At 39.0% G+C, this 16,844-nt stretch overlaps 1 protein-coding gene across 1 annotated transcript in view; it reads right to left on the reverse strand.

Annotated features, from left to right (window-relative positions):
- Positions 1 to 14,010, reverse strand: part of suclg2 (succinate-CoA ligase GDP-forming subunit beta) — a 100,776-nt gene extending 86,766 nt beyond the window's left edge. The window contains exon 1 of the mRNA XM_084348223.1: positions 13,900 to 14,010. Within this exon, the coding sequence (XP_084204349.1) occupies positions 13,900 to 13,983 (84 nt within the window). The 5' untranslated portion in view covers positions 13,984 to 14,010. The remainder of the gene's footprint in view (positions 1 to 13,899) is intronic.
- Between the last annotated feature and the right edge of the window lie 2,834 nt (positions 14,011 to 16,844).

The raw sequence follows: 16,844 nt of genomic DNA on the forward strand, positions 1-16,844 counted from the left end.
AAAAAACCTGCAAAGTGGTAATTGGAAACGCAAGCTCACATTAGTTACAAGGATGTATGAATGGATAAGCAAATAAGCGCTGTCTGCTTTTGCTTTGCAGTTTTTGTTCAGATAAGCCATTCTGATGAAACACTCAGCTCACGGTGAAAACACCAGAGGCTGTTTCCAAAAAGGTCCACAAAACATGTACCTGGCTTTCCCTTTAGGTCAGGGACACGTGAATTTCCAGGAGATCCCGGAGGTAAAAATACGCCACGACTCAAAGCCATGAAGACATGCAGTATTAATGTGACACAGCCCCCAAAATAGCCCATCATTGTCTCCATCAAGTTTTACACCGTGACTGCATTTCCACTTTGATGCCGAGGCAACAGCAAAATCCTTTACAACAGGATTCAAATCAGACAGAGGAGAAAAAAGCTGAAGCCATATTAAGGAAGCACTTATTCCGTGAAAGAATTTTGCTTTCAGCAGGCTTGCAGCAACAGTCTTGACATTCAGCGAATGATCCCCAAATGTCACGCACACCATGGCAGGGGTGGATACTAACTTTGTCTTCTTTCTTAGAAAAGTGCTTTTTCTTTAAAGCCAAAAACAAAATGTCCTACTTTCAGTCAGATCTTAATGGTTCCTTTGATTAATGTTTTGATCAAAGTGTCTAACTTTGAGAACACTCACAGCGAGGTGCAGCCCAGTTACATTATCAGTCCGTCAAAATTAAATCATGTTGGTGTAAGAAGGGGGGGACAACACTTGATAGCCTAAATAAAGCATGGTGCAATGGAGAAGAGTTGTGCAATATGTTTTAATTTTGATGGGTTAGCATTAGATTAATTAAATCGCCACTTTCAGATGCTGCCCTCAGGGTAAGGTTACAGAGTTCCCTGTGCTAAAAAGAACATTTATAGAAAATCATTTGTCCCCGTTGCCATAAAATATCTTAATCAGTAAGGACAGCCTCCCAGCACACAGCACTTTATATCTGGTTCAGTCCTTCACATAGTCCTTGTGCTATTTTAATGTAGCTTATAGTCATGTTTGGTATTTTGTTGTTTGTTATTTTTAAAATACCTATTTTGTACATACAAAGACAAGTTATGCATGCAGAAGGTAGATAATAAAGTATTTTCTATTCTATTCTATTCAAAATTGAAATAAAAATGTCCAAATCATTAAATAAAATCATTTTATATATGTTATATGACATGCAAAAATATTTTGTGTTCATGAATAGGGGTATCACAATTTTAATTCTGAATCAAAAATAGATAGATATGAGCTATCAATATTAGATTATTGAAAACAAAAGCAGGTTTGGCAATTCTCCCAGGATTTTTTTCTCTCCATCCCTTCTTACTTACGTGTGTCTAATAAAATAATTTTTAAAAAGACACACACACCTAGCTTACCGGTAGCCTGCAGCTGTACCTCCAGACACTTGAACGAATACAATCAACTGACTGGTACTGGAGTTATAGTTTATTTTCTTTTTCAGAGATCTTTTATTGATTTGTTTGGGCATAGGGACATATTTGAGAAACCTAACTTTGTAACAAAGTTTTTGTTAGGTTAGGTTTTTAAAAAAAATTTTTTTTAATTTAACCTCTATTTCTTCAGGGAGAGTTCACTGAGAGTGATGCTCTCTTTTCCAGGAATACCCTGATTAGTCACACATTTACACATTCACACCAGGAAGCTGCGCAAAACAATGAGCAGCTCTGCCGTAGCGGTTGGGGTTTAAGGGCCTTGCTCAAGGGCACCTCAGTGGTTTCACTTTCCCCTACCAAATTTCTATCTTTTGTTGATTATCCTTGAATCCCCAAAAAGTGGTATTTTTTGTTGAACTCTGAAATCTTTATACATGTTGAATACTATTTGAGCTCGTCTAACCCCAACCTGCAAAAAGCCACCAGGATAAAGTCAAGCTGTTAAATATTATAATTATATTTAACAGCTTATATAATATAGAATATTAAAATGTAAAAGACAGTTGTCAGGGCATGGTTTGTTCAACTTTACAAATCCAGATGACAGTCTAGGAAAGGCCAGTGCCGATGAAAACTAAAAAATCTAATGTGATACGTAAAATCAAAATTAAAATCGAATCATGGATTTGGAGAATTTTGACACCTCCGTTTCAAAAATTTTATACAACCTTTGACATTTGAGGTCTCACCCACATTCATATACTGTATACTGTACTTATATTGCCTCCTAAAGGTGATATTTAGTAGCGTAAATTGTGTTTTTAAAACACTCAAACATGTTGGTATAACTGTAATATTCAATTGAGAGGATTTTTGGAAATAGTAGAAAAAAAAGAAAAGGGAGGTTAATGTTTAGACAAGTAGCAAATGTTGAGACTGTTTGTAAAAATCTATAACTAAACCAGCATTAAAAATTACGATGTAGCATATTTGTAAAATTTGACCACAAACTATTCGGTGGAAAAATTAGACAAGGTTAAAGACAATAACTCACAAAGTCATTTCCTAAAAACAAATTCACATTCAAAAAACATTCACAAGTTAAAAAAACAGAACAAAGAAATCTGAATCATTGAAATGTGCTGAATAAACTATGTCTCCACACTGCCGCTCTCGTCATAGAGCACTTTGAGTGGCTGTGCCCTCATACAAAGACACTGAGGACAGGCAGTGCCACAGCAGCAGCTGCATCAGATTGCCAAGTCCTTGTCGCAGCTGTACTTATCCACAAGTGGCACTGAAGGACAAAATCTTGGTATCGTCAACACTACTCCCAAAACACTTCTTCGGCTGCTCCATATGGTATTCAGCACGACATCATGCAACATCAGGACTTCTCCTACGAGGCACAAGATTGTGCAGTCTCGTGTTTGGTTGAGAGCAGCATGCACATTGTCTAACCACACTTGTTGTGAGAAGTGTCATCATAGTGAGGGGATGTCTGATCTTGGCACTTTGCAAAGTCATTTCGAGACACGCCAGTACTTTGTCGTTTGCCCTTCTGTTAAACTTAAGGAGTCAATATCCTAGGGCTAATTTAAAGCAGTTGTCTTTATCACTATGAAAGAGTGGAACAATGTCAAAAAGTCACCATCTGACAGAGTAGCTCTGGAGCCCATGGAAATTTATTAGAGCCATAAGCCTTAATTTACAGGGGAAGGTTACAAAGCAGGCAATCACCTTTGATCAGGCCCATAAACAGCAGCCAGTCAATGCTGCGCTGCTCGTTAATCTGTCACTCAAAAATTCAAAGGGTTGACATCGCAGGTCAAAAAACGCATTTGTTTCTTGAATGGAGGTGAAGGCAGACAGGATCCAGCCAATAGTGAGTGAAGATGTGATTCTGCCCTGGCAGTTGGTAACACTAAGGGAACATTATCTCTGAACACAATCCATCTATCTGAGGACGTCAGCGCTGTCGTTTTAACAATCCAGCAAACGGCATCTTATATTAACGCCATCAAATTCATACAGGCAATATTTAATTTCCATAGTAATTAATTATGAATACATCAAGTCATTATGGTAAAGATGACAAGTAGTTGAATGCAGTAATTAATTTGATTGCTCATTTGTGATGTATCCTGGTATTGAATTTAATCCATAAAATTATTGCGATTTAAAGCTGCCAAAAGACAAGTTTTCTGCTTTAATGTATCATTATAAAGTACATGTTAAATTGATAGATAGACATCTGTGTTTACATTAAACATACATAAACCTCGCTATCAATATACAATTTTGTCTGCCACCGGGCCAGAAGAGGAAGTTTAACTGGCGATCCATTTCTATTATGGACCAAATGATTGCATAAACTCGTGTTTTGTCCACGTGTTGTTGTTACTTGTGACTCTGAGGAAAACAATCCAGTTGTCGTTGCAACAGCGGAGTCAACAATTATACCACTAGGAAACGCAAGGGGGGAAAAGTTGTCTGCCTAATTTCACCTATATTACAGAGTGTGAAAGCCAGGGTTAGGCACAACATCACTTCATGCAGAGCTGAAAAGATTGTTATCAATTGTTTGTTGTTTTTCAAACAAAAAACATAAATACATCACTGGTTCCACCAACAGCTGGCTTTCTTTGTCATCTATCTATTTTTACTTTTTAGCCTGACCAAACAGAGCATTAGAATAGGTTGCGATGGACTCTGGGCATTTAGCTGATATTTCGTTATTATGTTTATAATTAGTTAGTTCAAATAATTAGTTATTTGATTAACCAAGACAGAGAAATTATGATTTAACACTGTATTAGTAAAGAAATTGTTTGTTGCACATCATTGTAATGTCAGGTGTATCAAATATTTTTCAACTCCAAATCTGTTTATGTGTTGATGATATTGATATCAGTACAAATCCTAAATTCATGTCCTACTGTGATTTCTCAAGCTGTGCTTTTCTGTTTGACTGACATTGGTGTGAGAACCTTTGGTACCCAGTACTCTGCTGGATGAAGTACAGCAGTGGACCTACTGGAAAAACTGCTCTGATTGATGATGTGGAACACACATGCAAAGTGGCTGCTGCTGCTGCGTGATCCAATCAATATCTTATAGGACACCTGAACAAGATCCTTCATCACTCACCACCCTTCAGAGGTCAATAAAAAAGTAACAAATTACTTTATAGAGTCCCCCCCCACCCCCCCAACAGTTCATAAATTATGAATACAGATGAAGCACTGTGAAGAGCTGCATTAAGGAGGGAGAGAACGGAAGGGATTCAGGATTTACCTTGAGCACAAGACACTATCCCACTCACACAGAGCCTATCATCATTAACAAGTCTCCATGGCTGGACAAAGTGCAGCTCCATTAGGGGAAACTCTCAATATGTCATTTCCAGAGAGTCTATCAGAAAAAAAAGGAAAAGGCTGATGCTTTTCTAGCTACTGAGGCTAAGGCATCATTTTAAGCAGGCATATTCATGAGGAAATGCAAATCATTATTGATGTGGCCCGCGTGACACTCCTCTAAGAGCAGGAAGGAGAAGCTTACAGGACTCCAATCAGTAAGAGTTCAGAGGGGCCTTTGAGATCACTTTAGGACTCTGAATGTCCTCCTAGTGTCTGTCCTTCTAATGACCACAGGGTATTCCTCTCCCATCAAAATCTGCCTTAGTGAATTTTTATCCAAAAAAAAAGAAGGAGAACAAAAAGCACAAGCACCACAGAAAGTGCAGCAGAAATAAGTGTTAAACTGAAACAAAGCAGACCTTTAAGAAAACTTAAAACCTGATGCACTGAGGCACTTTTCACAGTAAAAGCTGTGTGAAGACAAGTGAAGACAGCTGACTCTATTTTTAGCCACGCTAGTGGTGCTGCTCTATGGATGGCAAAGTCTGTCTGTTGATCTTAGGTGCACTTTGTGCATAGTGATAATTAGCAAATGTTGCCAAGAGACTTAATTAAGACAGTGAACATGATGAAAATGTTATGTTAATCTTTTTATTTTTTTTGTCGTTTTGTTTTGTTTTTTAAACAAACGAGATTTAAAACATTCGGCAATTGATGCCTCTGGTGCTTTCAGGTTTGTTTTGGTGGATGTGTCCTATAAAAAAGGGAATTGTTTAGTGTTTTGTTTTTTCAGATAAAGTAAAGGTTTACTTTGCAGGATTTGTTAGTAACTGTTTGTAAACAAAACATTCAAAGTTGGCCCAACCTCCCTGGGGAAATCTCATACTTACTTGCAAGCTAACTAAGCATCTACCTGTCCAACAGAAAACAGGCAACACAGCATTGCTCTTCATCCCCATCCTCTCCCTCAGTGTCCAGCAAGGGGTGAAACCCAACCCCAGATTCACTCTCTTTGGAAAGAGCTTTGTTGCTTGGCATTTTGCCTCGCCATATTTGCATTTTTTTGCTCTCAATCGCGCTGTTGTTGTTTGCATCTTCCTCATTATACTGTAGCTAGCCAGCCAACTTTGTTTCATGCCTCTGAGTTTCAACACAACTAAGTTACGGACATATGATGCGGGTATGAAGACCTTTTAAACCCAGCACAAGGACGTATGTGCCGGGTGAGGGGCGACAATTGTCTCGGCTGGGTGAGATCCGTCGGTGAGAGTGACAATAAGAAACAGCAATGAATCATGATGTTTCACTGATGACAACATCATATGCAAATGCAGTAGACACGGCCCAACCCTATAGTATACCGTTAAATCCTCAGAATGGTAACTAATGTACATTTTTTTTGTGAAAAGAAGCAATAATGAAAGTACTTAATCTGATAGCCAACCTGGCCTCGACGAGATTTAATTCAAACATTTACATATTATATACCACATTTGATATCTTTTGAACACAGCAGGCGAACGACGGTTTCCAGAGGCACTGAATATCTCATATTATACAGTGGTATCCCCAGATGTCTGCTAAGGTTAAAATCCTCATTACTTGTCATGGCCAGACCCTAACCCCTTTGAAATGACACTGCCTTATTAGTGACGACAAATGACTGCAGAGTTAATTAACCAGAATGCTCCTTAAGGGGCATTATCAAATGTTTAAGAAATTAACAGATTGCCAGTTCGCCAATTCTATGTAATTGATTTGTTCCCATTCAGGTTATGCACTCGTCTCTTCTCCCCATCCATTTAAGCTAACCATCCGGGGAGAATTTAAAGGGGAGCTTTATAGTGTCCACTTCCATGAGCACAGGCCGAATCAGAAGGAGCGGTACTCAGAGCGACTATCAAAATCATTGCCATACTGATTGCGGTAGAATGTTTTTCTGCTAATGAGGTGGCAGTTTGCTACTTAGTCGCAACTCATAAATACAGGCCGTCTTGCAATTAGACAAGCGCTGTGTAGTAAGCCGTGAGAGGGGTGACACACAGTAAAGGAAATGGAGGAGGCAAAGAAGCAGAGCTGATGTGGATTTTCTGCATAAACAGCGCAGCGTGAATCACAGGCATATCTCCACTTACGGCCAGCCATGGAGCAAGTGCATGCCTCATGAAGCATTAGTGGGCCAACTCAGAAAGCCTGGACTCCTTTAATTAATAAAATACTTGAGTACTGATGGCAGAAGTTCCTCTCTCTGCCGTCAGCTTTGGTACGGCCTGCGTAGATTTGGATGAGGAGTAATGGCAAAGATAAAAGGGATGTAATACTGAGAATAACATTGGTAACATCTGAGGCCATTTTGCCATTTAGTTTAATAAAAATTATAATGACTCATCCCCACAAACATAATACAGGTTAATCACTGTAGAGTACATGCAGGCGTTTGCATCTATTAGCCTTTACTTGCATAATGTCCATACCACTTTCAGATGATGTCAATAATCATGATGAATATTCAGCTTAAAAAGATTAGACAAATCAGGTAAGGTCACACGTGGGGCACAAAAGATGCACTTTTTTGCTCTCATTACTGCTGCAACGCACTTGTAGCTTTCAACGCCCTTGATCCTTAAAAGCTAAGGTCGTGTCCGGGTCATTATAATACGGCGAGAGAAATGACATCTGTCTGTTAGGGAGCAGGGAGCAGGGAATAGAGCAGTAGAGCAGAGACAGAGGCGGAAGCAGTAGAGCATGGCTCCAGGATTTAGATCAGTGAGATTTGCGTCATTGGCAGGTCTTTAGGCAGGGCAGGTCTAATCTCCTGCAGACAGGCTTAAGAAAGGAAAACCTGACTGTTGTGTCTCTACAGATAGGGATATCAGTAATTAGCATAGTTAATAAGAGAGGGTGTACGGACTAGGGAGTCATGTTCAAAGGTGTCGAGTCTCAGAGGAAGATAACTCAGTAATAATGAGAAGCCAATGCAAGGGTGTGCAACTGTGTCAAAGTTCATCCACATATACATTCAGGCAGGGCAATATATTGATATTTATAACCAGATATGGATTGGATATCATGAAATCATGATAAGGAAGTGTTGTCTTTCCCTGGTTTTAAAGGCTGTATTAAAGTAAAGTGATTTCATTTTCTGAACTTACTGTTCTACTTGTTTTTTACTTGCCTCTACCCACTCAGTCATTATATCGACACTACTGATGATTATTTAGCAAATATCTCATTGTGTTAATATCTTGTGAAAGTAGCAATACTCATCTCTACAAATAACACAATATCAATATTGAGGTCTGCGTGGGTTCTCTCCGAGTACTCCGCCTTCCTCCCACAGTCCAAAGACATGCAAGTGAGGGAAATCAGTCATTCTAGATTGCCCGTAGGTGTGAATGTGAGTGTGAACAGTTGTTTCTCTCTATAGGTCAGCCCTGTGATGGACTGGCGACTTGTCCAAGGTGTAACCCGCCGCTTGTAAAAGATAAGCAGTTACAGATAATGAATGAATGGTCAAAAATAATGTGATATTTGATTTTGTCCATATCGCCCAGCCCTAGAATAGCCTATAGGTGAACATAGCACTTCATAATTGTTTCGTGCAATTCAAAACTGTGTGTATGGGTATTGTGTATTTCCTTAATCAGAAAACCTAGGAGATTAAAAATCTGATTGAGATCCATAGAAAATAAATGAAAAATTATTGAATTGTGTCCGTTCAATCGAGCATTTCTGTGTGCTCTTGAGGAAATGTCAATATGTCGATATACAGCCACAACTGACAGGTTATGTGAGGATCACTGATCATCTCGTTACAATGCAATGTTCTGTGAAGAAACCTTGGGTCCTGAAATGTATGTGTATGCCACTTGACACACACCACCCATCCAAACACCACTGCAGACCAAGTACACCCCCTCATGGCAAGGGCAGACACCACAGGACACCCCCAGAAGTCTTATGACCCTGTCGTGACGAGTCAGAGCTGTTTTGGCTTTACAAGAGGAACCCACACAATATTAAGGAGGTGGTTTTAATGTTGTGACTGATCCGTGTATATATAGTGTGTTGCAATATAGCCTAAAAATATTACATTATTTATAGGCCATATCGCCAAGCCCTCATGTACATCCAAGTCCACATATACAGTATGAACTTATTTGCAGGCAAGTACCCTGGAGCTACATTCACGAATTGCTAACTCAACCATGGCAAATCAATGGCACTGCAGGAGTGATTAACTGGTGGTATCATGTGACTTGACATGTTCATGTTAGGTCTCTGAAAACTGCGAACAAAGTTTTATGTAAATGTTCTCACTTTAAAAATGATCATGGAAACAGTGTCTCTAGGACAAAAAACTGAAGGTCAAATTCTGACATCCAGGCAAAGTGTCTGGGGCTATCTAAAGTTTAATGTCAGTTGTGAGGAGAAACTTTAGGGTAGCTCTTTCACGGGTGTCCTTATTGCCACATGTAGCAGCCATGTTGCTCTGTTACATGGCTGAGTATGAGTACACTCACTCATATAGGATCAGGCTGCCAGACTGACCCCGTCGAAACAAAGTTCATAGGGGGCGGCCCCAGGCAAACTCACTAATGAAATCCAAATCACATTTATGATATGTTTGAAGGTCTAATTTCAAAAGATGATGAATAATCTTGTATGACAGCTGAGCAAAATCTTCAAAATACTGTACTCTCACTAAATTACAGCTGTCAGCAATCACCGACATTGTTTTTTCAACTAATTTTCAGCCTCAGCCCCACTTTTTCCTCATTAGCTACACAAGATCAACAGCCCAAGTTAAGCTGATAGGAGTGCATTCACTCATTGCATTCCCCATTTCAGAGGCTGCCAACATTTCCTAATGACTGCAGCCCTTCTAAATTATTGAAAAAGCCTAAGCACCTCACCAGCTACAGAAATGGCTATTAACCTTGGTGAAGCGATATTCAAATCCAGTTAGAGCTAACTTCGTCCTGCAGTATCCCTTGCGGGGAGGAAATGTAAATGTGTTCTTGCTGAGACAGATGGGGAAGCCGCCCGTCGTTTGAAGTTCCAGCAAAAGAAGTCGTTGCAAGCAGAGGGCTCTCCACCCCCCACTGTAAAATATTCAGGACCCAGTCTCATTGAGCCACCTCTCTTCCCAGTGTTTCCCTTCAAACCACGCTGGGTTTCGACACTGCTGGGTTATTACTAAGCAGGCACACCTTACAAAAAATAAAAAAAAACTTAGCAAACGTTTACAAATTCACCACTGTGCAGCGACAGTGAAAAACAGCCTGAGGATTATCTCGCTGTGCAGACAAGAATTCAGGAGATTTGATTTATGAGAGAGTGAGGAAAAAGAGAGAGGGAGAAGGAGAGAGCAGAAAGAAAAAAAAACATAACATCCCACTCCCCTTTTAAGAGCATCCCGGAGCCAACCATCTGAATATTGGGATGTCCTCTGCATTGTTGTTGACAAATCATCGCAAATTGAATTCCTCAGCTTAGCTGACACACTGTCAGAGCTGATTTGATTCTATTGTAGAGATACCTGGCTGTCAATCCGTTCAGGCTCTGATACTGTGCTACAGACCAGAGAGAATCCTTCATCATTACTCTTATCACCTGGCCCGAGTGAGAGCGCGAGAGTGAGAGAGAGACACAAAGAGAGAGAGAGAGAGAGAGAGAGACAAGTCAAAGTAATTGAAGAGAAGCTGGTACAAAAACCAGTAAATGTGAGATTATACATTTTGAAAGCCTTTAGCTGTTAAGGAATGACACTACATTCTGTACACCGCTGACAACAATACATTTTCTGATAGACTTCCAGATTGTTACAGATTGAATGGAGTCTTGCATACATGCAGGTGATGTATGAACACGATACAGAGTAGGTATGCAAAGCAAAGCAAAGCTGGGAAATACAACTTACATACAAGAGGATGATTCAACAATGATACACATATATATGTATGTATATGTATATATGACTGATATCACAATAATTTAATACATTTATGTGGGTAAGCATTTGTTATTATTCACTTCAGCTTTTCAAGATTTTTAATGTTAAATATGACAATCCTTTAAATTTAAATGGATAAAGTTAATTTCTAATGCAGGTGTGTAAGACCTTGAAAGTTTTAGCTGTATTTTACATAACCCCTAAAGCTGCATACTCCTTGCAATTTCTTGCAGTTGTTATCTTATCCGTTAACTGCCACAATCCTAAAAATTCCTCTCAGCCACCTAATCAGGTCACCCTCTGACTTCAGAGAAGCTTTTACTTTCATATACGTTCTGAACAATGATTTAGAGACTACAAAATGTTGTCATTCTTCAAGAAGAAATGTCCTCAGTTGTTTGACCTACGCTGAAATCTGCTACACATTCAGTCAGGGTTTTAAATTAAAAAGTACCAACCCTGGTGTCATTTTGTCTTATTTGCATAAAAGGTCACATTCAGTACTGGCCGGTACCTTGTTGAGACTTTTCAATGCCTTCAGCCCTTTCCTGTTATCACATTTTGTAGTAATCTCTGCGTTGTACCACCAAGAGGCAGCATCTAAACTCTTGTTCTCTACTAAAACTTCACTTTCAATCTCTCATGTTTACCTGTGTGTATCTGCACCATGTCTTTTACAAGTGAACAAAGCAACAGAATGTGGGATGTGTGTTTCTCTGATTGTCTCAGGTCTAATTCCTGGTGTTGGACACTTAACAGTTTCACTCTGCTGCTTTACTGAATGGTAACACTTCAGCTGATTAAGTTGGTGGTATTTCCTGCCTTTGTTGGAATTGATTTTTGTCATAGTTAACAATGTACATGACCATGCATGCTGGACTTAAAGTAAGCTAGCCTAGTTATGGACTGCCTCGACCCCCAAGAGCATCATAGTATCTCCACTGTTGCGTTGGTTTGTAAATATCTTTCGATTTTGTTTTGTTTTTTTAAACTGTTGTCAGACAGAAATATGTATAAAAATAAGCATTTCTGATTTTTTTAAAAAAATAGTTACAAACCATTGCTAAATTAAATAACTACAATAGTCAGCAGGAGCTCTAGATTGCATCCTGATGACCAAATTAACTCCAGTCCTACTACTTGGGATATCCCATGCTCATTTGGAGAATCAGTATCAATTATCGTTTTAATTTAATGGTACGTGCAATGTAAAAAACAACACCTTTTTTCAGTTCAGTGTTTGATGCAAACCACTGTGTTTCAGGCACACTGAATCAGCTATCAAAATCACCCTATTCTGCTCACTTTATAACCTTCAAGACAAAAGGCTCCAACAGGGCAACACAGCAAAATCAGCCATGAAAAAAGTAAACACGAGACATGAGATTGCTTAAGTCCAACTGTAACTGCTAACTCAGTGTCAAACAGAGTGTGCCAACTTGACTGGAACAATGTTTACAGTATCAACAGGTTCCTGCTCTGTCCTTTTCCAAAGGACATCAGTGCGAGTGTTACAAATATTTATACAGACAGGATTCCAACAAAGACCAAACTGAGTTGGTGCTCATATCTAGAGCTGCAACAATTAGCTGGTTATTTGATGTTGATAGAAAGATTATAGATACAAATAATTTTAAGTTTCCAAACGAAAATGTCAAACAAATTTCTTAAATGTAAGGATTTACTGTCTTTAATGATATTCATGAAGACTCTTTGGGTTTTGGACTGTTGGTTAGACAAAAGAAGCAATTAATGTCACTTTGGGCCGTTGGTAATTGTGATTAAAAGTTTTTTTCATTTTTGACATTTTAAAGAACAAACGATTAATTATGAAAATAATCGGCAGATTAATCAATAATGAGACCATGCTGTCATTTGGCATTTAATACACAAAACACAACTCTGCTTTCTTAAGAGTGCACTTGTTTGTTAGACAACACGGATCAGGGGGCTTTATTTCTGATTCCTTTCCGTGGCTTTGGCAGTATTTTTGTTCCATTCTGTTTTTAATCATTAATGCCGAATGCTTTGTTTGCAAAAAGGATGAGAATGTAACTGTAATCATTTTCTCTTGTGTACAGAGACAAACCTAATCGGATAAACTCTACGAGCTGTGGTTCAGTGTTTGTTTGTGCGATGTGGTTCACAGCTCATAAACAGACACTGGAGGATCAAAGTGCACGAGTTAACCATTTTACTATGTTCTTATCTGAAACGGCTGCAATACTGGTTGCAGTGTTCAGGTACTTCTGCCAAAGTCTGCTTCAGTACTACGCTGTGAACATGTACAGGCTGTTAATAATTAGTAATCACAGAGTAAGTCACGATGCGATGGGAAAATAGTATCACGATACAGCAATTCTGCAATAATTAGTACGTTGCAAGACAACCATCTGACAATACATCGCAATATCTGTCCAACTCAAGAATACAAAATAGTCCTAAAAAAGGCAAAGTACAGAAATGATACATTTTCACCGCAGTGTGGTGTCAGTTTCACAGAATTTGACATGAACTGAGATGAAACATGTATAAAAAAGTGCATAGTCCTAGCTCTTAATGCCTTTTTATCTCTCTCTCTCTCTCACACACACACACACACACACACACACACACACACACACACAGAATATTGCCATAATGACATTTTATCCAATGCCTATTAATGTTGGACCAAGTGCTCACACAGCCTGCTGTAGAGGTATTAAAACTAAATATCTTGCAGAACCCTGACTTACATTGCAAGGGTTTTTTAACCATTTTAACGATTTGCCGATTCGAAGCTTAATAACCTTTAAAAATAGCATTTATACACACACAGGCAAACATGCCAGGTTAATGTCAAAGTGACAGATAAACGCTCAGATCTTTAGCAAGGTTGTCCTCAGAAAAGCTCCCGTCCAATGACAGTATGTTTCCTTGACGAATGATTACAACTGTAACAGCACGGCCATAGTGTCGGTTACATCAGCAGCAGGCTGCCTGTCACACTGTTCAACTTTGATCTGTCAAACCTCTCTGTGTTCTCAAATGCTAATCTGCTAGCCACGTAGCTACACTGACAGCTCCCTGAGGCGATGACAACGGACATACAACAGCGGAAACCACCCGTGAGAGGTGAGCACCGCATTCACAGTAATGTAGGCTGCAAAAGCACCTTGAGTTTGTCGAGGAGTATGTTCTTAGAGGTCGCTGTCCTCAGTCCTCTTGCTGCAGCCTGGGATGCCATGGAAGCCGCCATGTTGACACAGAAGACCAAAGAGGGATGACGTCGCGAGCATGTGCGAGTTAACTCAGAGCCCGTTCATAGATCAACCGGCAGACAGGGGCGGGGCTTATAACAGATCACCACGTCACAAGTTCAGTGTGCATTTACTATACTTATGAACGTACAGTTAATGACATAGTGTGTATAATCTTATATTGTTTAATTATAATAATAAATGTTTTGTTATTATTATTACTTTTTCACCTTATCTTTAGATTATTCTCTTTTTGTCTTGCTGTTTTGTTATACACATTTTTATCTATAACTCAGTCACTGTTGTTCCTTTCCCTCTGCCTATGACTCTTAAGCTGTTGAGATACGTGAATTTCCCCGCTGAGGGATTAATAAAGATCTTATCTTATCTTGTGGTCTATAGTGATAGTAGTAGTAGTTCTTAGTCCAATAAAGTAATTGTATGTCTAAAATCTAGGCTACATTGAGATGACATGCACAACCTTCAAAAACTCCCCTCAAATCCATAGGTGGAAGACATGGGGGGTCCAGGAAAAAGAGAGATTTGTCCCCATCAATAACTTTTATCAGTGAAAACATATCGTTTGAATAATATGCAATGAAAACACCTGTGCTTATTAAAGATGTGTAATAATGTGTTTTTAAGTTTCCAAAGATTTGTTCCCCCACCTCTGCCAGTCAACCTGCAGCTCACACACCTGTCTGTGGACAGTGTCTGAGCGTGGTGGTGCTGGCAGACCATTGTAATTAGATATTTTGCAAAAGTTAATTTTTAAGAGAGGTGCTGTTTTTCTCTTGTGACAAAGGGTTAGGTCCAAGCACAACAAAACGCTTGGTTTGGTTAGATAAACACAGTGCTTTGCTTGAATTAGCTCCCTGTTTCATTGGCCACAAACACCGTTGTAGATGTCCTGAGGTCTCGTTAAAAACAAGTGGTTTTGTCGCCACAAGCACAGCTAGAAAATTTCCTGGGTTCTCTTTAAAAATATTCAGGGATGTCATGTTTACAAATGTTGAACCTAATTCATTTCTACCTTAAGAGCTAAAACACAATTATAGTAATGACATTTTGTTCTGCCTGTTCCCTCACAGTGGAATCTGAGTCAAAATATTGGTACTTCTAACATGCTGGTACAAGCCTGAACCCCATTTATCTTTCAGTATCTAGTACAGTTTGATTGTAGGCATGGTAATCAGCGTTTCCTCTGTAGTATAACAGTTCTTTTGGCAGCACCTTTGGTTTCTCCTTCAGGAATTTCTCCTGAGAATGTTTTCTGTTTATTGTCCCTGCCAACAGTGAAGTGGAATATCCGCCCTTGTTGAAATCAGAAAATGCATCAAATTGTTGTCAAGGTCTACTTTTTTTGTTTCAAGCTACAATAAAAGATCCAGTTCTCTTGGAAAAGAATGTGATGTCTGATGCACAATAGGCTTTTCAAAACCAGAATTCTCTGAATGTTCAATTTTCAAATTTTTATTTTCATTTAAAACTTCATGAGAAAAAAGAAGGTACTTTTTCCCGATAACTCAGGAACTCTTGGCAGACGTGAATGCAATCAATCTTTTTTGCTTAAAAATAGATTATAGAAAATGGTGAAAACTGATCTGAAGCTTGAAACAAGAGAAGGATTTGAATTGCAGGAAATAAAAGATTTAAAACATTGAGTGGATTAAGTATTACCCATGTATGAATTATGCATGCTTACATGGGTTGAATGGTGAATATAGGCTTTTCTTGTTAATGTTTTGGTATCATGGTTCGGTTTGTTTGGATTCCTGTCAGTTATTGTGTTTGTCATTGTTGAGATCTTGTGAGATTTTATAAAGGCTAAATATTAGATTGTCTGTGTATGTTTAAACATTCATAAAGTCAGCATGTGCTGTAATATGTTAGTGGATATACATATGATAATTCTGTTTCAGTGCTGATTGATGTGCCTGACTAGACCCATAAGGAATGGGCAGAGTAACTCTGGTATCAAATTTAATTCATATTTATGGAGGTAAGTCCAAGTCTGTTAGTATAAGATGTATACAAGCATAAGTTCATTGTTCTAAGTATATATACTTAGTGAAATTAAACTGTATGCCGACATCTTTGGACAAACGTGTTCCTTATTGGAGTTTCTCTAACTCCAAGGGATCCTTTAAAGGTCCCATATTATGCACATTTTCTGGTTCATATTTTTAGTTTGGGTGTTTAAATACTTAAATATTCAATAAATACATAATTTTTTTTCACACTGTCCATAGCTGCAGCACCTCTATTCACCCTCTACTATGTCTCACATAGCCAGACCTACCTCCACAGTGCTGTTTCAGCAATGAAAAAAGGTCTGGCTGCACTAATTATCATTCTTGTATAGTGGGGAAAAACACTCTGGCTTGTTTGTATTTCTTTAAACCAATCGCATTTATTGTGGGCGGGGCTAAACTTAGGATGCAGTGGGGGTGCCCCTGCAATATACGTTGGGGTAAACTTGTTGTGCAAGCACTAGCATTTAAATGGCTAAATCCCAGCTGAAAAAAACATGAGAGCTGCTAGCTTGTTTACGTTCATACCGTTAACCACCAGGTTTGTGTTAGAATAACTTGCCATTTTCAGCTTGGAAGTTGCTAGCATGATCAGCTCTCACAGGCCTGAGCAGAGCAGGCCCCGCCCACCGTGTTTACGCATCAGCTCTGCCAGTTTGGCAACCCCTGCTGTGCTGGTGACATGGCTGAGAGCGGTGTCTGTACAGTTGTGATATCACAACATTGCGGAAGTCACTGAATGCAAGCTGTGTGAATTTCTCAATTCATTGAGCTTTATGTTATTTTTACAGTATTTATATGGCACCTAGACCTGCTTTATAATAAAA

Source organism: Pagrus pagrus (genome assembly GCF_965226575.1).
Source record: "Pagrus pagrus genome assembly, chromosome: 3".
Classification (NCBI taxonomy): domain Eukaryota; kingdom Metazoa; phylum Chordata; class Actinopteri; order Spariformes; family Sparidae; genus Pagrus; species Pagrus pagrus.